At 45.7% G+C, this 20,992-nt stretch overlaps 1 protein-coding gene across 1 annotated transcript in view; it reads left to right on the plus strand.

Annotated features, from left to right (window-relative positions):
• CIMIP2A (ciliary microtubule inner protein 2A) overlaps positions 1–20,992 on the plus strand; it is a 59,230-nt gene that overhangs the window by 26,538 nt on the left and 11,700 nt on the right. Inside the window, exons 3-4 of the mRNA XM_065572643.1 lie at positions 4,342–4,425; positions 16,401–16,495. Coding sequence (XP_065428715.1) covers positions 4,342–4,425; positions 16,401–16,495 — 179 coding nt within the window. The remainder of the gene's footprint in view (positions 1–4,341; positions 4,426–16,400; positions 16,496–20,992) is intronic.

Consider the following 20,992-nt stretch of genomic DNA (forward strand, 5'->3'; position numbering starts at 1 on the left):
TGGGGTAGTGGTAGGGACCCCTCCCCCCCCAGAATTGCATGCAGCTCATCATAGAAGCGGCATGTCTGGGGCTCTGACCCGAAACGGCCATTTGCCTCTTTGGTTTTTTGGTAGGCTTGCCTGAGCTCCTTAATTTTCACGTGGCACTGCTGGGGGTCCCTGTTGTAGCCTCTGTCCATCATGCCCTTGGAGATTTTTTCAAATATTTTGGCATTTCGTCTTTTGGAATGGAGTTCTGATAGCATGGATTTGTCTCCCCAAACAGTGATCAGATCCAGTACCTCCCGTTTGGTCCATGCTGGAGCTGTTTTGTGATTCTGGAACTGCATGGTCACCTGTGCTGATGAGCTTGCCACGCTGGCCAAACAGGAAATGAAATTCAGAAGTTCCCGGGGCTTTTGCTGTGTACCTGGCTAGTGCATCAGAGTTGAAAGTGCTGTCCAGAGCGGTCACACTGGAGCACTCTGGGATAGCTCCCGGAGGCCAATACCATCGAATTGCATTCACACTACCCCAAATTCGACCTGGCAATGTCGATTTCAGCACTAATCCCCTCGTCGGGGAGGAGTACAGAAATCAATTTTAAGAGCCCTTTAAGTCAACAAAAATGGCTTCGTCGTGTGGACGGGTGCAGGGTTAAATCGATCTAATGCTGCTAAAGCCGACCTAAACTTGTAGTGTAGACCAGAGCTAAGTAACTAGACTGTGCTAAGGCGTTATGATGGGACAGATTGGGGGATACCTGAGGGGCTCTGATCTCATTCCGCTGGCTCCAGGGGAGTGTCTATAGCATGCCTCAAAAATGTTCATGTTAATGTCACTGCTGCTAGGAGATCTGCTCATGTGTGTGCAGCACTGCAGCTTTCGATATGTCTGTCGTCTGGGCACAGTGGGACCTCCCCAGTGCACATAGTCTGTGGGACAGACCTTCCCCACCCTCCTTGAAATGGGCACTCTCTCCTTCTCCTGATTACTTCCAGATACACATTCATGTAGCTTGGCTTGCTCTGTTTTACAGGGTTTATTCCCTACCAAAATGCCCAGTTTGGACCATGCTATCCAACACCAGCCACTGAATCAAGAGCCCCACTGCTAATGCTCCTGCCAGCAAAGGTACAACAGTCGTGGGTGGACACGGACACTGGTGACTCCACGCAGCTACGTGAGCAGAGAAAATATATCCCCTGCCATCCTGGCATTAGACTGGCATGTGGGCATGGATGGAAGAGTTCGTCCTCCCCTACTGGCATGCAACTGGCATCTGGGCAGGAGGAGAGGAAGGGACCCTGCTATCCTGACATTGCACTGGCATGTGGGCAGCAAAAGAATCATGGACCCTGCCATCCTGATGTGGCACTGGCTTGTGGGCAGGGATGGAGAAGCTCTCCCTGCCTCCGTGGAAACAAACAGGTATGTGGGCATGGATGGGCGAGAGCTCTGTGCCACACGTCTCCTGCAGAGATAGGCCGCGTGGAGAAGGTTCGCTCTGTTACACTCTGTGGCTCTACACAGGGAGTGATCTGGGTCAAGCTGGCTTTGTGCTGGCATGGAGAAGTCCCTACCATTCTGGTACTCTCCAGGCCTGTGAGCATGTGGGGATTTTGAGAGTTCCCTGCCAGACCTACAGCACACAGTTGTGTAGACACGGTGGGAGTTCTCTCTACCCAGGTATGTGGACACAAAGAGAGTTCTCTCTGCTGTCCTTACACTGGTCAGGTATGTGAGCACGGAAAGGGGTATGCTGCTGCCCAGAGATGTGCGGGGATGGATGGTGATGAGTTCACTCTGCCACACTGCAAATGTACATGAGCATGGGCAAGATCTCCCTGCTATTCTGGCATTACCAAGAACTTCCTACAGGCCTGGAAGAGGGAGAATCTGGAATGGCACTGCCCTGGTATGTGGGCAAGGAGGAGAGTTCTGTGCCTCACTACTACTATCCAGTGCATAGATTCATAGATCTTAATGCTGGAATGGTGACGTCCTGCATGACACAGAGCGCAGAACCTCCCCCAGTGATTCCTGCATCAAGCTCAACAACTTCTGGTTGTACTAGAGCAGATCTTTTTGAAAAACATCCAATCTTGATTTAGAAATTGTCAGTGATGGAGAATCCACCATGACCCTTGGTGAGTTGATCCAACGGTTAATTATCCTCACTGTGAAAAATGTCGGTCTCATTTCTGTTCTATATAAGTGCATACACCATGTTCATCGCTGTAGAACCTGGGGGAGGAGGGGGCAGATCCACAGGTGTATTTAGGCACCTCCCGCCTGGTCAGGATTCTCAGCTGAGAGCCCACTCCTGGCGTTAGGCAACTAAGCCAGGTCAATTCTTGCTTACAAAGCATGGAAGAGTCCCCATTACAGCCAATGGGTCAGGGCCTTCACCTTGAAGGTGACAGACCTGGGTTCAAATCCCTAGTCTGTCTAATTTGGAGCAGGGATCTGAACCCAGGTCTGCCACCTCCCTGGGGAATGTCCTAACCACCAAGCTATTGCATACTCAGGAGGGTGCTCTCGCTCACTCTCTCCTGTTGAAGCTGTTCCATTTTCTATAACTAAATCTTCATGGGAGCCGGGACCGGAATTCAAGGGTCCATGCACTTTACAGCTTAGTGCTTAGGGCATGCACCTGGGGAGTCATTTTTACTCTCTCTCCATCCCAACGAATATTTAAACACTCTATTTAGTTTAGCCAAGAGAAGGCTAAGAAGTGACTTGATCATTTAGGGGAAGGTTTCTGGCCTGTTAGACAAGAACTCAGACTACATCATCATACTGAACGGGGCGGGATCCGGGCCCCATCACTTTTAAAAGTGCCTCAGGGGGAACAGGTGGAGTGAGGGCAGGGCCTAGGAGGAGGGGAGGGGCCTTGAGGGAGGAATGGCGTGGGGCCCACAGTCCAGGCACTGGTGGCCCCCCTGCTTCTAGGAAGCTTCTGGTGCTCCTGATTTATGCACAATGACTTAGGCCCAGTGGGGAGGGGGCATGGGGGACGGGTTTCAGTAGTATGCTGGCACTCTCCAGGTTCGTACATGGCCATAAGGAAACTTTCGTGCTTTGCTACCACTGACTATAGTGGAGTTTTCGGATACCAGCAGTATGTAGGTGCATGAGCAGGAGGGGAACTCCTGAACAGAACTACTATGGGGGTACGAAGGAGTTTTCCATGCCTGGATTTTGGGTTTTTGAACCATTTCCTGTTTCTCTGGTTGTTTTTTTTTTTTTTTTTTTTGTCTTTTTATTCCTTTTTTGAAAAGAAGTCTCTCTACTCTCACCCCAATGGAGCTAATCGGATCAGCCATGGGAGCAAAGAGAAACAGAGTAATTTACTAAAGTGCAGCTCCATTCTTATTACTGGCAAGGACACCGTCTGAGTCAGCAGTTTGCTTTGCAGTGGGTACGTCTACACAGCAACAATCCCCCCGCCCCCCCCCCGTAGCAGTGACTCTTGGAGCCGTGAGTCAGCTGACAGCCTCCCAGGGCTCATGCTATGGGGCTAAAAGTAGCCGTGTAGGTGTTCAGGCTTGGGCTGAAGCCTGGGCTCTGAGATTCTCTCCTCTCACCAGGTCTCAGAGTCTGGACGTCTATTTTTAGCCCTGTAGCATGAGCCCAAGTTAATTGACCGGGGGGGGGGGGGGACAGTTGCTGCGTCGATGTACCCTCTGTGTGTCTAATCATATCTGCTGATTTTAGTGACAGAACTTAGGGTTAAAAAACTAAGATTTTACTATTTTTTATTCCTTTTAACCCTGTAGCACCAACCCAGCTATGGGAGAGTGTGCTGCAGTCTGTTCCTTGCTATGGGTGAAGAGGATTCCTTACCAGGTTATAATCAGTCATGCTTGTGCAAATCCATTGAAGGCAGAGATTAGGTGATTTTCCCCAAGCAAGTCAGTAGCAGTGTTGGATGCAGATCCAAGGAGTCCTGCATCCTTGTCCCTTGCTCTAAGCACTAGTTTATAGGACCGATTTTCAAAAGATTTCGGCACTTAACAGCTCCCATTATTCTCAGCTGAACCCTTGAAAATTTGCCATGGCTAGCCAGCTGATCTGCCATATTAGTGACTGCACAAGAGTTTCTCAGATTAGTCCCAGGTGTTAAAGTACAGTAAAGGGATAAAAACAGGCAGGAGATGTGATCTGTGGGCTCTGGCAATGCTGGGAACATAAGAGACTGTCGGAGAAAAACTGAGTTCTCACTATTTTGTTTAGGTACAGCAAGTCAGAAGCTTTTATTAACTCTCACAAGACCCAAGAGAGGAAGAAGATTTAATTGGCACTTGTTTTACTTTGGTTTTCAGCCCGTTAGGATTGAGGGAGTGCCTTTGGATGCAGTGACTGAGACAGTGGATCTAAGCAGATACAATCAGCTCCCACAGCTGGATGTCCCAAACCTGATCCAACGGAAAGCCATTTCAGGTAGGAGAGAACAAGACCACATACAGGACTAGCCCAAGCAGTTACTCAACCATTTCACTGCAAAATGAACCTTCTCCTCATCCTCTTTTCCCTCTGAAAATCTTAGAAATTTGGCAGTGGCTTCCACTCCATTGCAAAGAGGTGTATCATTATCCACATTTCACAGATGGAGAAACCAAGACACAGAGGGGCTGGATGAGTGGTGCAAGGCCAGCTGGGTTAAACAGATCTATGGATGCCTGATTTGGTTTAGCAACTCCTCATTGGTTGAGTTTTGATTACAATCCAAATTCCTTTTTTCCCCAATCACAAAGGCCCAAATTCAGAAAGTTACTTAGGTGCCTATCTGTCCCTTCAGGCACCTACGTTCAACATTTAAGTGCCAATGACATTCTCAAACCAGCTGCTCACCTGCTGCCTATGCTGTAGTTAACTAAGTTTTCATGGTGGGCATATGCAGAACCCCTAAGTCCAGACACCACCCCAGAGCTAATGAGCTATTCAAAGCTCTTGCCCTGATGGCCCTGAAGCAGGGTGCTCAAACTGCCCCATCTCACCGGTGGGGCCCTATCTGGGAGGTGTGCACACCTAAGACCTGATACCAGCACAAAAGACAGCCCTCGGAGCATGCATTTTTGTGTGTGTGTGCACCCATCCAGGTAATTAAGGAATTCACCTGGGATAATCATAGAATCATAGAATATCAGGGTTGGAAGAGACTTCAGGAGGTCATCTAGTCCAATCACCTGCTCAAAGCAGGACCAACACCAACTAAATCATCCCAGCCAGGGCTTTGTCAAGCCTGACCTTAAAAACCTCTAAGGAAGGAGATTCCACCACCTCCCTAGCGAACCCAATCCAGTGCTTCACCACCCTCCTAGTGAAATAGTGTTTCCTAATATCCAACTCAGACCTCCCCCACTGCAACTTGAGACCATTGCTCCTTATTCTGTCATCTGCCACCACTGAGAACAGCCGAGCTCCATCCTCTTTGCAGCCCTCCTTCAGGTAGGTTTAAGGGAGACCCAACTTCAAATCCCTGCTCTGTCTCCCACATCCCTAGTGAATACCATAGCTATTGGTTCTCCTGGGATAGGCTTCTTTGAATTTCTCCTGTTGAAATAGTTATTAAATATAATCCCTGGCTAAGACAGACTGACTCTATAAGCTGGTGGTCAGGGCACTAGCTGGGATGTGGGAGATCCAGGCTGACGTCCCTGCTCCAATTAATAGCTAATTACTTATACCAAGTGGGATAGATTCCCACCCAGGAGCACCCAACAGTGTGGTGGTTGGAGCACTCACCTGGGAGGTGGGCTGAAGTCCCTGTTCCAAATCAGGAAGAGCCAGGATTTGAATACAAGCCTTCCATGCTCTGGATGAGTGCCCTGGCCACTAGGCTGTTGGGTCATCTGTCTCACACACTTGTGTTTGAGTTAGAAAACTCAGGGTTTCAGCTGCTGTGAGGGCATGGGCTGACTGAGTGGTTGACCTCGCTTTGGTGCCTCACTCCAGGAGAGAGAGTTCACAGCTGAAGATACTGAGCAGAAGGAGGGATCTGTCTCTGGTCCATCAGTCAGGCACCTAAAGCCTACGTTAATGAGGGGAGTTAAGCACCTAATTACCATTGAAGATCTGGATCTAAGCTCCATCCCTTTCCTCTGCATTTCACGCCTGGCTAGCTTTGGCAGCTCCCTTCCCAGTTTGCTGTCTTCTGAGGATCCTTCCCGTAGGTGCCTAACTGTCCCCAGGCATCATATGAAGAGCCTGGGCCCTAAGGTTGGGGATGTGAATTCCAGTGGGTGGCCAGGCACCTAGGGGTTAGGGGTTGCAACACCCAAGTTTGGAGCTGATCCCAAAAGTCCAGTTGCAGGCATAAGGGTGAGGTCAGAAGATTCCTGTTTTAGTCTGTCTCTAATTCAGAGGGGAAAGATTAACTCAGTTTTAATTTTTGTCTTTAAGAAGGATATCGCCATCAGAGTTGATACATTCAAAGTACAATACATAAAATGTGGTAAATCACTCAGTGCAATTCTCCGCCTGGGCCACGCCAGCAGAGCAGATGATCACAATGGTCCCTTCTGGCCTTAAAATCGGTGGATCTATGAATCCACCTCTGACTATGTCTCCTTCCTTTTCTCTAGCCCAGGTTGAACAGAATCTCAGCACTCACTGCACAATGAACAACGCTTACTTACATGTTACCGGAGGTCTTTGAGTGGCCTCTGCATATGCCCACTCATGGGATGCGTCGGCTGGTGCAGCTCTGAAGACGGACTCTTACATAGCAGTGCCCACTGGAGCGCTCGCACGCCCCCTCTTGCTCGCCCCCCCCCTCACTGTTCCTGAATGTTCTGAGAGTGAGGCTATAAAAGGGCCCCCGGCACTCTGTCCGACTCAGTCCTTCCATCACCACCTCCTCAGGTCCACGTTGTAAGTAGGCCTCTGAGGAAGAGGGGAAGGTGGTTGAGGGAGAGTGAATTTGCAGAGTCCATCTCAAAGAACTCTGGTTACAAGTAAACGGCCTCCACATATTCCCATGCATGGGATAGATTGCCAAACAGGAGTCCGGCTAAGGAAGGTAGGACGAGGAGTCTTAATTAAGAAAAGATTGAATGACTGCTCTGCCAAATTGAGTAGCAGAGCTGAACCCTAGGTCCAGAGAGCAGTGTTTTTTTTAAATGTGTCTGAAGCTCTGTTTGACGGCTTTCTGAACTTCTGTAATTGGTATGTGTCTTAGGCATGCCATTGAAGCCACCTTGGCTTTGGTAGGGTGGGACCTTATCCCCTGATGGAGACGGACAGCAATTAAATGTAGGCCTCTTCTACTTAGTGCTTAGGCCATCTGGGTAATGGTTGGAAAGACATGGTCTGCTCTTTTTTGTTGTCAGAGTACAAGATAAAGACATTTAGAGAATGCCTGAATTCTTTAGTCCTGTCTAAATAATAAGTTAAAGCTCCTTTTACACCTAACATATGGCATTTACCTTGCTTCGCGTGAACGAGGTTCAGGAAAAAACAGAGGTAAAATGTATCGATTGACTGATGTGAAAATTCGTGTCTACCTTTGGGAGAAACTACTTTGTCCTTACAGAAAATTGTAAAGTAGAGTTCTGTTCTGAGTACAGCTATTTTGCTTACTCTTCTTGCAGATGTAACTGCACCCAAGAATGCTATTTTAATCGATAAATAGAATAAAGAACATTTTCCCATTGGCTCATATAGATGCTTCATTAGCTGTGTGAGAACCAAATTAAAATCCCACGAAGGTGTAGGACTTTTAACAGAAGGATAGATATTGTTGAGACTTCTTGGAATTTTTTTTTTTTTACTTTCATGGGCATACACTGATCTTTTGTCAGCGGTGGAATAGAGGCTGATATGGCTGAGAAATGAACCTTAACAAGAATAGTGAGAGGTCTCCGAGTTTAAGCTGCAGCAAATACTCCAATATGGATTGGACAGATGTTTGCCCAAAGCATTAATCTTTTCCATTTTAAACTGTATCACTTCTGAGATGAGGTTTTTTTCCTAGAATGAACTAAAACTTTTGAACATCAATTGAACAAAGTAGTTCCAGGTGGGTTAAAGTCCTATTTGCCCAAGCAGTGAGGTGAAGGGAGACCGGGTCTGAATGCTAAGCTCCACTGTGCTGCTGAGTCTGTAGATCTGGGGAGACAAGGAGATATTGATAGCTCCCTGCTGAGAGGTGAAGCAGGTCAGGGAATCACTGATGTCTGGCTCATGCTAGTGTAATTTAAATCATTTTGGTCTTGTCCTGCTTTTCCATCCTTATGACCTTCCGTATGAGTGGAAAAGAAGGAAACGTATAAAGAGGCCTTTGGCTCCAGGCTATGAGGAATGCAGCCAAGATGGAATGACTGTACCACCCTATTTTCAAGCACAATTTTCAGCATTCGCCTTCTGTTTAGCTATGAAAAGGTCCATGTCTGGATGGCCCCTCCAGGCGAGGATCACTTTTGGTACCAATGTTTTCAGTGACCCATTCATGAGTGTCCATAATTTTCCGCTTAATTGGTCTGCTAGGTTGTTGTCTTTCCCTGCTAGGTGCAAGGCCTTTGGATACATATCGAGGAGAATGTGCCACTCCCACAGAGCTATTCCCTCCCTGCGCAGTTTTGTGCCAAGGGCACCTTCCTGTTTGTTTATGTAAATCACTGCTGGGAAACTTTTGATCCATGCTGCCTGTACATGGTAATCAGGTCCTTGCCGGCCAGTGTTTCAGGGTTCTCATTTTGAGGCGATGTAAATTTCTGAAGATATAATCCCCATCAATCTGAGGAAGATTGTGATTCTTTGCAAGGTGAGAGGTGCAGAGTGTCTATTGCTGATTGGATTCATAGATTCCAAGGCCAGAAGGGACCATTATGATCACCTAGTCTGATCTCCTGTATAACGCAGGCCAGAGACCTGCCGCAAAGTAATCCCTAGAGCAGAGCTTTTAGAAAAACATCCAATCTCGATTTAAAAATGGTCAGTGATGGAGAATCACCACATCCCTTGGTAAATTGTTCCAATGATTAATTACTCTCACTTCAATTTAGACTGGAAATAAGGTGTGCCTTTTTATCTAGCTTCAATTTCCAGCCATTGGATTGTGTTATACCTTCCTCTGCTAAATCCAAGAGCCCATTGTCAAATTTTTGTTCCCCGTGTAGGTATTTTAAACTGTGACCGAGTCACCCCTTAGCCTTCTCTTTGGTAAACTAAATAGATGGAGCTTTTTGAGTATGTCACTATAAGGCCTGTTTTCTAATCCTTTAATCATTCTCATGGCTCTTCTCTGAATGCTCTGTCATTTATCAACATCCTTCTTGAATTGTGGACACCAGAATGGGACATAGGATTCCAGAAGTGGTTGCACCAGTGCCAAATACAGATGTAAAATAGGTTTCAGAGTAGCAGCCGTGTTAGTCTGTATCCGCAAAAAGAAGAACAGGAGTACTTGTGGCACCTTTGTTAGTCTCTAAGGTGCCACAACTACTCCTGTTCTTCTTTTTGCAGATGTAAAATAGTATCTCTTCTCCTACTTGAGAGTCCCCTGTTTATGCCTCCAAGTGTTCCATTAGCCCTTTTGGCCACAGTGTCACCTTAGGAGCTCATGTTCAGTTGTTTATCTACCCCATCCCCAAATCTTTTTCAGTCACTGATTTCCAGGACAGGGTTCCCCATCCCCATTGTGGGGAGAGATAGCTCAGTGCTTTGACCATTGGCCTGCTAAACCCAGGGTTGTGAGCTCAATCCTTGAGAAGGGCCAGTTAGAGATCTGGGGCAAAAATCTGTCTGGGGATTGGTCCTGCTTTGAGCAGGGGGTTGGACTAGATGACCTTCTGAGGTCCCTTCCAACCCTGAGATTCTATGATCCCTCATTTCTTTGTTCCTAGATGTAAGACCTTACATTTAGCCATATTAAAACAAAACACACATTATTGGCTTGCAGCCAGATCACTCTGAATCAGAGACCTGTCCTCTTCATTATTTACCAGTCACCCAATTTTTGTGTCATCTGCACACTTTATCAGTGAGGAATTTATGGTTTCTTCTAGGTCATTGATAAAAATGTCAAATAGCATAGGGCCAAAATCTGATCCCGTCAGGACCCCATTAAAAACATATCTTTCTGATGATGATTCCTCATTTACAATTACATGTTTAGATCTATCAGTTAGCCAGTTTTTAATCTATTTAATGTGTGCCATGTTCATTTTATATTTGTCTAATTTTGTAATCAAAATGTCATGCTGTATCAAGTCAAATGCCTTACAGAAGTCTAAGTACATTACATCAACACTATTACCTTTATCAGCCAAACTTGTCATCTCATCAAAAAAAGATATCGAGTTAGTTTGACAGGATCTATTTTCAAAAATCCATGATAAGTAGCATTAATTATATTACCCGCCTTTAACTCTTTTTATTGACCAAGTCCTATATCATCCACTCCATTATCTTGCCTGGGATCAATGTCAGACCAACAAGCCTATAATTACCTGTGTCAGCTCATGCATCTTTTTAATTTATTAGCACAATATTCGCTTTCTTCTGCTCTTCTGGATTTTTCCTGTTGTTCCAAAACGTATTGAAAATCAACATTAACAGACCAACAAGCTCCTAAGCCAGCTTTTTTTAAACTCTGGGATGTATGTTATCCAGACCTGCTGGTTTTTAAAATATCCAACTTTAGTAGCTTCTCTTTAACATCCTCCTCAGATACTAGAGGAATGGAAACAGCGTTATCATATGATCCGGTTACATCATCTGTTGTTTTTTCTCAAATACAGAACAGAAATATTTATTGAACACGTCTGCATTTTCTGCATTATTATTGATAATTCTACCATTTCCAACTAGTAGTGGACCAATATCATTTTTAGGATTCTTTTTGTTCCTAATATACTTGAAAAACTCCTTAATTTCTTTAACTCTGTTGGCCATAGATTTCTTCTTGTGACCCTTTGTTTCCTTTATCAATTTTCTACAATTCATGGCTTCTGATTTATATTTATTACTATCAAATTCCTCTTTCTTCCACTTGTTATATATTATTTTTTATAGCTGCCTTCACATCCTCTCTAAACCAGCATGGTTTTTTAACCAGCACAACCTTCTTCCTCAATTGTGGGACAATGGCTTTGGGGGCATCTAGCAAAGTCTTCTTAAACAATTCCTAATTATCATTCACATTTTTCTGATTAAATTCTTCCTCTCAGCTGATATGGCTCATAATTGTTTTTAATTTTTTTTCTTGCCCATTATAAAGAAGCGTATAAGGAGCCAGTCATCCTGTTCCCTTGTGTGATTAGGTGGTCTGTAGCAGACCCCATCTTGTGCTTTATCTGTTAGGATATTGATCCATAAACAGTCAAGATAATTTTCTTCCAAGTTATCCATGACTCAGAAACAGGAAATGCTACTTCTGAAGAGTGCCACTCTCCCTCCCCTTTTGCGCACTTGATCTTTCCAAAATAGGTTAGAACCATTGAATTTAACATTCCAATAGTGTGACTCATCCCACTGGGGTTTCGTAATACTAAGTAGATCGAATTTATGCTTATAAATGAGGAATTCCAGTGCCTTTTGTTTCTTATCCAGGCTCCTAGCATTGGTGTATCGGCCATTAAAGAATTTCTTCTCTTCATATCCTTTGGTTCCTTGATTAATTTTGTTCCCAATATCTTGATTTTGTGCTGCTGAGTGCTTATATCTTCCCTCTTTTTCCCTTTCCCTTTTGTTATTAGCGTAACGTGCACCTGACTACTCTAGCCAGCCTATCTCTGGGGTGATGGGTCACCCTTCTACTGAGGTGGAAACCATCCCAACTATACAGCCCCTTCTCCTCATAGCAGGTGGGCCGATGTGCCACAAAACCAAAATGCTCCACCCTACACCACTTACCAGTAGTTCACTTTCAGAATCTTCTGCATTCTGTCTTTTACTCATGGGACAGAAAGGATCTAAAGAGAAGATGGCTTAGATTTCCATGCTTCCAAGTTTCCTGATATCATCTACTATCTATGAGATATGCTGTGATGCAGTGTCATTAGTGCTACTTTGAACCATCACCAGTGGATTTTTTCCCATCGACTTCAAAAGCCTCTCAAACCTTAGTGTGACATCTCGTGCCTAGCCCTGGGAATGCAGCACATTGTCCTGTTGTCCGCCTGTCTTCCTTGCGTGGTTGGAGAACTCTTTGTGGACAACCTTGATTTTCTTACAGGTTGGGCCGAGCTGCCATCCACAGGTGTGTCCCGTGCATCTCTCCATTCCCTTGGACCTGCTGGATTCTGAAAATTATCTTCCACAGTTTCCCCGTTGAAGATCCGGCATTGTTTTGAAACTTGGAGCTGTGTGGAATTCTTCCTGGTTCTATTCTCTCTGGTGGCCACAGCCTGGCCATCCTTGTATATCTCTAGCATACATGACTCCTTATATTGGGGGGGGGGCACGTGACCACCGTACATGTCTCCCCTGCCCAGTGATCCCCCACCCTGCACCCAGCCTGGGGTCGCAGCGCTATCCTTGCCCCACATTACCTGCGGGGGGGAGGGGCTCTGTCCTTTTCTCCCTGCGTCTTCATCCCTGTGTCTCCCTCCCTGCACGTTCAGCCACTGTCCTGGCAGCCGGGCGGAGAGCAGGATGGAGCTGGTTCTGCCTGAGAGCCTGGCTCGGAGTCAGTGGCAGCCCGCTCCCTGCCCAGGCTCGGCTGCCGGGGACAGGGGCCGAGCATGCCAGGATGGGGGGAGGGCTCCAGTTAGCATGCTCAGTCTGGAGGGAGTTTCTAGTGGAGTTCCTCAGAGATCGGTGTTGGGACCAATCTTATTTAACATTTTTATTAATGACCTTGGCACAAAGAGTAGGACTGTGCTAATAAAATAAGTGGATGACCCAAAGTTGGGAGGTATTGCCAATATGGGGGAGGACCAGAATACCATACAAGAAGTTCTGGATGACCTTGAAAACTGGAGTAATAGAAATGGGATGAAATTTAATAGTGCAAAGTGCAAGGTCATGCACTTAGGGACTAACACCAAGAAATATTGCTATGAGCTGGGGGCTTATCAGTTGGAAGCAACAGAAAAGAAGAAAGACCAGGGTGTACTGGTTGATCACAGGATGACTATGAGTTGCCAATGTGATGTGGCTGTGAAAAAGCCTAATGCATCTGGCAAGGTATTTCCAGTAAAGATAGGGAAGTGGTTATTGCCATTAGAAAAGGCACTGGTGAGACCTCATCTGGAATAGTGTGTGCAATTCTGGTCTCCCATGTTTAATAAATATGAATTCAAACTGGAGCTGGTGCAGAGAAGGGCTACTAGGATGATCCAAGGAATGGAAAACCTACTGTAACATGGCGTGCATTCACTGCCGTGGCACCTCCTGCTGGTTACCTCGGGAATTAGCTCATCCCAGCCTTGGAGCACTTTCTGCTGGCCGGTGTCTCCCTACTGATACCTACTTCCTAGTCAGTCTCCACCACTGTACTTCAGGCCCTGTGTCCCTCATCGGCCCGCGGTGCCCCTTTTCCTGGGTATTGCCCCCCCAGCAGTACCCCCACACGCAGGGTCCTCCCCTCCCCAGGGAACCCCAATCCCCTAAGCCCACCTCGCCTCACTGACCCACTGCCAGTCTTCATCTAGCCCCTTCCCTGCAAACTGCAGTCTGACGTGGCCACTCATCATCGGATTGGACCTGTTGCCTCTTCCTTCCCTGGCTGCCCCCCCACAGCCCTAATACCTCTTCCCGCCCTGACAGCCAGGCTGGAGCTCCCCCAGCTCCTCCTGCCCGTCCCTAGCACTGCGCTGTCCAAGGTACCCTTTGCTCTTTTAGGCAGCCAGGTCCATCTCTCTCCAAGGCTGGCTTTTAAGCCAGAGTGGGGTGACTGCCCCACTACACCTACCTTTTGAGAGGTGACTCAAAGAGCTTGGCTTGTTTAGCCTGAGGGGGAGATATGATTGCTCTCTATAAATATATCAGAGGGATAAATATCAGGGAGGGGGAAGAATTCTTTAAGTTAAGGGCCAATGCTGACAAGAACAAATGCATATAAACTGGCCATCAAGAAGTTCAGGCTTGAAATTAGATGAAGGTTTCTAACCATCCAAGCCGTGAAGTTCTGGAACAGCCTCTCAAGGGGAGCAATGGGGGCAAAAAACCTAACTGGCTGCAAGACTGAGCTTGACATGTTTATGGAGGGGATGGTATGATGAGCCTGCCTACAATGGCAGGTAGCCGATCTGCGACTGCTAGTAGCAAATATCTCTAACAGCTGGTGACGGGACACTAAGTGGGGAGGGCTCTGAGTTATTACAAAGAATTCTTCCCCAAGTGTGTGGCTGCTGGATCTTGCCCACATACTCAGAGTTTAACTGATCGCCATATTTAGGGTCATGAAGGAATTTCCCCCCGGGTCAGATTGGCAGAGACTGTGGGGTTTTTTTGCCTCTCTTTGCAGCATGGGGCACTTGTAGATTTAAACTAGTGTAAATGGTGGATTCTCTGTAATTTGAAGTCTTTAAATCACGATTTGAGGACTCCAGTAAATCATCCCGAGATTATGGGTCTATTATAGGAGTTGGTGGGCAAGGTTCTGTGGCATGCAACGTGTAGGAGGTCAGACTAGACAATCATGATGGTCCCTTCTGGCCTTAACGTCTATGAGTAGCAGTGCCCTGACAAATCCAGGCCTCTAATAAGTGCTAATGTTACACCTTGAGAACAATGCTTGCTTTCTGGAAATTTTAGTTTATTAAATCAAGTTTTATGAGGTCTACCACTCAGTGACCCTACAGGCAAAATCTCTTTCAAGCATATTCTGTAATGTTCATGTTCTTAAAGTGAGAGCTTCTATTCAAATTACCTACATTAAATGGAACAATAAATCAAATATTAATACATACAAATTCAATTCTAAATATAGTGTTCTGGAAAATAAAACCATTTCATGAAGTACAATCATTCCAAGGTCCTCACAATAATTTAAGTATCGGGGGTAGCTGTGTTAGTCTGCATCCACAAAAACAACAAGGAGTCCGGCGGTACCTTAAAGACTAACAGATTTATTTAGACATATGCTTTCATGGGTAAAAAACCTCACTTCTTCAGAAGAAGTGAGGTTTTTTTACCCATGAAAGCGTATGCCCAAATAAATGTTAGTCTTTAAGGTGCCACCGGACTCACAATTTAAGACGGACTCATATCCGTATACATTCCACCAGCATTAGCAGGGATTAAACCATCACATTCAGATTCACATCATAGAGCATTGTCACTTCAGCTATAGAAGTAACTAGCATCAGTGCTACCTTGCTATCCTCAGTGTGGACCAGGCCACAAAGGGAGGCATAACACACGCTTTGCCAAGGGGATCGACAATGATTTATAAGACAGCAGTGCAGTGTTGGGCATCATGACTCCTGGGTTTTATTCCTGGGTCTGGGAAGAGACTGGTCATGCAGTTAGACACAGCAGAGACAACCACACAGTTTGGCACATTCCTTCTGGAAGACAGTATGGCAACATGGATGAGACTTAGGTCTATCTGACCAAGGTTCTGTTTTCAGCTGTGCCTGGAGTGACTGTTACCTAATCCATGAAACATGTGAATGAGAGTTGCCTCCCCTCAGGCAGGGGTATGAGGCCTTCGTTCATAAAAAGGGTCACAAAGTGCACACACAAAAGTTATTTGCTTCTTTGCTCCCTCCCTGAGATGTTACAGACCTATGATGAGATGCATGGCACTTGGAAAGGCTGAGCCAGAGGGTTGGTGCCTACTTTACAAGGCCACGTGGGGCTACTGCACCAGAAAGTTATCTCCTCTTAATCCCTTCTGGGGCAGAAAAGAAAGTACAGTCTTATCAGTCTGGAGTGGATGAGGTACATCCCTGGCTGCAATAGCTGAAGGTCTGGGGAGCAGAATTACCTTGCCTCCAAAGGGAGCCTCTGTCTATGGGAGGAGGAGATTCTGAATTCTTTTTTTTTCTTTCCTTGTTTTGCCTTTCCCCCCTTTCTAGCTTCTTTCTTCTCAGATCCTCAGTGAGAAGTTGCTGGAGGGGAAAAGGAACATGAGGAATGAAAGATGGACTTCGTGTTTCTTATACTTGGCTATGTATTCCACTACGACATACCATTCACGGGGCTTTTGGTTATGAGGAAACAGTATTTCTGTTCCCATTATATGGAGGTCATATATAGATAAAGAGGCCCCTCCAGCTCCCAGGATTTTCCCTGGGATAATGAAAAAAGCCATGTTTCAAAATGACCAATAGGTGTGAAATATCTGATTTTAAATTTTAAAATAGAGATGGTTTAAAAAAATCTGAATTTGCCAAAAATAGGACTTTAAATATATGTATCTAATTCTCCCAAATGATCCTGCTTGTATATTGTTGAGCCCCAAACAGTGTGTAGTGATGTGTTCTCAAGCAATTAATGTGCTCTCTTCTCTTCACCTAAAGGCTACACTGGATTCGTACCGCGCTTCACCTGGATCATGGGTGTTAACTACCTCAAGGGAGTTAAAGATGCCATGAATGAATTTGACAGAAATCAGGTAAATTATAGCAACATGCATTTTTTCAGCAAACTGATTTAGGCCTTGACCCATCTCTCATTGAGAATCTTTCCTTTGACTGTAACAGGAGCTGGATGTGGGCTCTTCTCTATTCAGGATAAAGCTCTCCTAGGTAATAGGCTGAAGAAATGTCATTTGCCGTAACTGATTAGAATGAACTGAAAAGCCGTTCCATTTCTGATTTATCAACTAAGCAAAGTGACAATGATACTATATTAGAGAGACAAGGTGAGTAGGATAATATCTTTTATTGGACCAACTTTTCTTGGTGGGACAGAAAACTTGTCTCTCCCACCAAGAGAACTTGGTCCAATAAACGATATTTACATCACCCACCTTGTCTCTTTAATTCCTTGGACTGACACAGCTGCAACACAGCATTACAATGCTGCTATATGGCTGCTAAGATGTACACCATAAATACCTGATAATGGGTAGCATGTCAGTAGGATACTGCTAGATCATTTCCTTTTCTTCACTCAGCAACTTCTTATAAGACCCAGGCTCTGTAACAATGCCAAAGCACTCACTTAGGCCGGGTCTACCCTAGGAAATTAGGTTGGTATAACTACGTTCCTCAGGAGTGTAAAAAATCCACACCCCAAGTGATGCAGTTATACTGACCTAACCCATGGTATTGACAGCACTGTGTTGATAGGAGGGCTTCTCCTGCCAACTAGCTGCTGCCTCTGCGGGGGTGGAGTCCCTGCTCTGATGGGAGAAGCCTTCCCATCTGCAACGTTTTGAGTGTAGACCTTCCCTTAATTCTAACTCAGACCTTCCTTGAATTCATGCGAGTTTTGCTTGAAGAAGCACTCTGTAAAGCCTAAACCTCGAGGTTTATCCCTCTACTTGCACTCTTATAATTTGTTCACATTACCCAGAGATTGAAGAGAGATTTCTGGATGCCATTTTTAACAATTTACTCTTTGTTATTAAAAAGGGACCATTTCAATGTTGTCAGCTCTTGTGATTTTATTAAATCACTAGCACCTGGAGTCAGGTGATTATGTAATAATCTCAGCTTTTATTTAAAACAAAAAGTAAGTCTCTAGTCTTCATGGCTGAGGAGAAAAACTTGAGAATTTGACCCAAATGCCCTCTAAATGTTCAGAACTAGAAGAAAAATTAAAATAACTCCCTCCTCCCCCCCCAAAAACCTCATGATTTTGGGAGGCCCAAACTCATAATTTTTTAATGTTTGAAGTTAGCAATACTACCATTTATACTCCCATACAGCATTTCATAGTGCACTACCTTCTCCCTACACCAGCTCCCTGTGAAATTTACCCTCTTGCTACACCTCATGATGTCCCATCCTCTCCAATGAACATCACCCCATATTAATTCTTCTTATTATTATTATTACAGTAGTGCCTAGCAGCACCCGGTAATGTTCTGCCTTTTGTGTTAAATCCCACTTCACGCCCCCAGTGATGTCCCAGTGCATCACTGTAGACAATTCAGTGAAAAGCTCTGCACAACATGCAGCATCAGTCAAAAGAGCAAATAAATGGCTTGTGGAACTTAGTCACAAGTTATCAAGGCCAATGGTTTAGTAGGATTCAGAAGCAAATTGGACTCTTCTATAGTTAACGAGATCATCCAGAATTACAGTAACAAAGATTTTAAAAATCCCAAGTGTTTTGGAAGGAATACGAACCCTTCTGCATCAAGCCATGAAGCAGATGTTGTTCTCCACATTAACACGGGGAGAGCTTGTCTTGTGTTCTTTATTTGAACTTTACATCCAGCTAACAAGCACACGCACCAGGCAACTCTCTTCTTATTAGCATTCTCTGCATTGGGGTGTGAAGGGTGACCTTGAATTCATCAGGCAAACCCACACGCTTACATAACAATAGATGCTGCTCCACCTACACTTCCCCTTTCACAAAACAATTCATTTTAAACTTTTCTGTTTGATCACTTACCGCAACACAACTAACCCTACAGAAAATCAACCGGTTTCAGTGCGTCTTTGCATTTTTGAAATTGTTCGGTGACTCTGTTTTCCTGGGTGGCGAACAGGCCAGATAGCTGAAGGGCCTTGCGATTGAATTGCTCTTGCGGTGGCATTGGTGTGTCCAGGGTGAAAGTAACTTAAAAGACTTACCGGTATGCCTGAGCAGGGGGGCGGGGCCTCACCCAGAAGGGGCGGGGCCTCAACCAGAAGAGGTGGGACCATTAAATCCCCGGGCCCTTTAAATTGAGATTTAAAAGGCCCAGGGCTCTCCGGCTGTGGTAGCGGCACCTGGGAGTCCAGGCCCTTTAAATCACCGCCCCAGCTACCAGCTGTGGAGGCGGCCGGGAGCCCCGGGGCTCTGGCAGCAATTTAAAGGACCTGGGGCTCCAGCCACTGCTGGGAGTCCCGGGCCCTTTAAATCACCGGCCTGGGGAAGCCAGTACAGTTGACAGTGTACTGGCTCTTGCCACTACGCCGTACCGGACCAGACCGGCTTACTTTCACCTCTGGGTGTGTCTGACATGTCATTACTAGTGAGCTCAATGGCTCTGTGCTGCGCTGGGTGGTTTGCAGCCCTGGCCTGGAGTCCTCGGTAAGCTGCTCCATTTCTAGGAGGACAAGTGAGGTCACAGGCAAGCCAACAGGCTGTTTAGCAGGTAGATTCACAGGCATATTCTTCTCCTGGTAAGGCATTACGTCAGGGAATCCCTGGAACCGGTGGCAGGTTTTGGCTCGGGTACAGCCCTCTTTCCGGTTTAATCTCATATGACCTTGGGGCAAACCGCTGTATGGCTCCAGCCCAATCTCCCCAAGTGTCAGGCCCATCAGTAGAAATTCTAACCATTTCTCCTGGCTAAAGTACCTAGCAGTCATCTTGTAATGATTCTATTTCTATCCCTTATCCCTTTCTTTTCTCTTGCTGAAGCAGAGTTTTTTACTGTATCATCTGAACCAGCTCGTGTCAGTGATAAGAGACTGGATGAGAAGCAGCTCTGGTCTGATTCAGTCTGATAATTCTTAGCTTCCTATTCTGTAACCTCCAGTCATAACTGCCCATGTTCTCTGCAGCTCCTTTTTTCCTTCCCTTGTTTCCCCCATCTGTATTGACTGTTGTTGATGCCTTCTCTCCATCCTTGACTCCTCTGCCCCTCTCTCCCATAGTCCATCCCACTAACTCTTAACGTTAGCTCCGATCCAACATCCACATCCTCCAGTTTCCACAGTGTGGTACCTCTGCAGATAACTATATCCTGTCTTCCTTCAGTTCTTCCTTCTTCGTTGACAAACAGGACTGCATTTTCCTCACTAAGACCCAGACCTTCAAACTCTGTTGCTTATTCAGCACTGGTGACTCCCTCAAAATCTTCCCCATGCCCCATATTCCCTTCCTCTCGGCACAGGATCTCTCGGATATCTTCAAGAAGGCGAGAGTTGACCAGAAAAAAGGAATTTTCATCCCACAGACAATTTTGAGATTTCAGGAAAAAAACTGTCTTGATTTGGAATGAAAAGAAAAAAAAAATTTCATGGGACAGAAAATTCAGAAAAATTCCATTTTGGGATATCTGAAATGAAGTTTCTCAACACCCTGGCTGCCCACCAGGAAGTCTTTTGTCAATTTCACATTCTCCCTGGGAGCCATCATTTCAATTTCCCCAACAGAAAATTAAAATTTTGGGACAAAATTTAAATTTTCCCACAGAAAATTTTGATTTTACAAAAAGGTCATTTTCTGTTGGACAATCTTTCCAAAGGAAATTTCCCGACTAGCTACAGAGAAGATTGATAAGGTCTGTCCCTCCTTCCCTAGCACCTTCTCACTTTCCGTCAACACTGATCTTTGACACAGCTGATCACTCCCTCCTCGCTTCCCTTGACTTTAATGATACCAGTCTCTCTTGGTTCCCCCCCTATATCTCATTCCTTCTTCCACATCTTTTTTGCTGGTTCCATCTTCTCCCCACCTACAGTCTCTGTGCAGAGGAGGTGGCCCACAGGGCTGGGTCCCTGCACTTCTCTCTACATCCTTTGCCTGGGTGACCTTAACCATTCCCATGGCTTTGACTATCCTCTCTACGGAGATGACTCCCAAATCTACCTCTCCCCCTCTAGCCAGTCCCATTTCATCTTGCATCTCTGACATCTCACCCTGGATATCTCTCAGACAATTACAACTTTACATGAGTGTGAAAGTTATTAGTGACCCCCCCGCCCCGTTAACAGAGTAGCCGTTATGTCAGCCAGCGGCCATTAGGGGGAAGCAGACACTTTAAGGACACAGTAGCCTGAACTTTTCAACTGTCTTCCCTTCAAGGCCTTAAGGTAGTTGGAGCTGGTCCCAAGCCGGTTTTCACTGACCAGATAGCAAAAGCACGGGGCTGACCACCACCAATCAAGTGTTAACACTGCAAAGACCTTGGTCTGAATGTGTATAAATGATCTGTAAAATGTGTGTGAGACAGAGTTTTTGTACTAAGGTGCAAAGCTCTCCTTTCTTCTGCAGAATAAAG

The sequence above is a fragment of the Chrysemys picta genome, chromosome 18 (genome assembly GCF_011386835.1).
Source record: "Chrysemys picta bellii isolate R12L10 chromosome 18, ASM1138683v2, whole genome shotgun sequence".
Lineage (NCBI taxonomy): Eukaryota > Metazoa > Chordata > Testudines > Emydidae > Chrysemys > Chrysemys picta.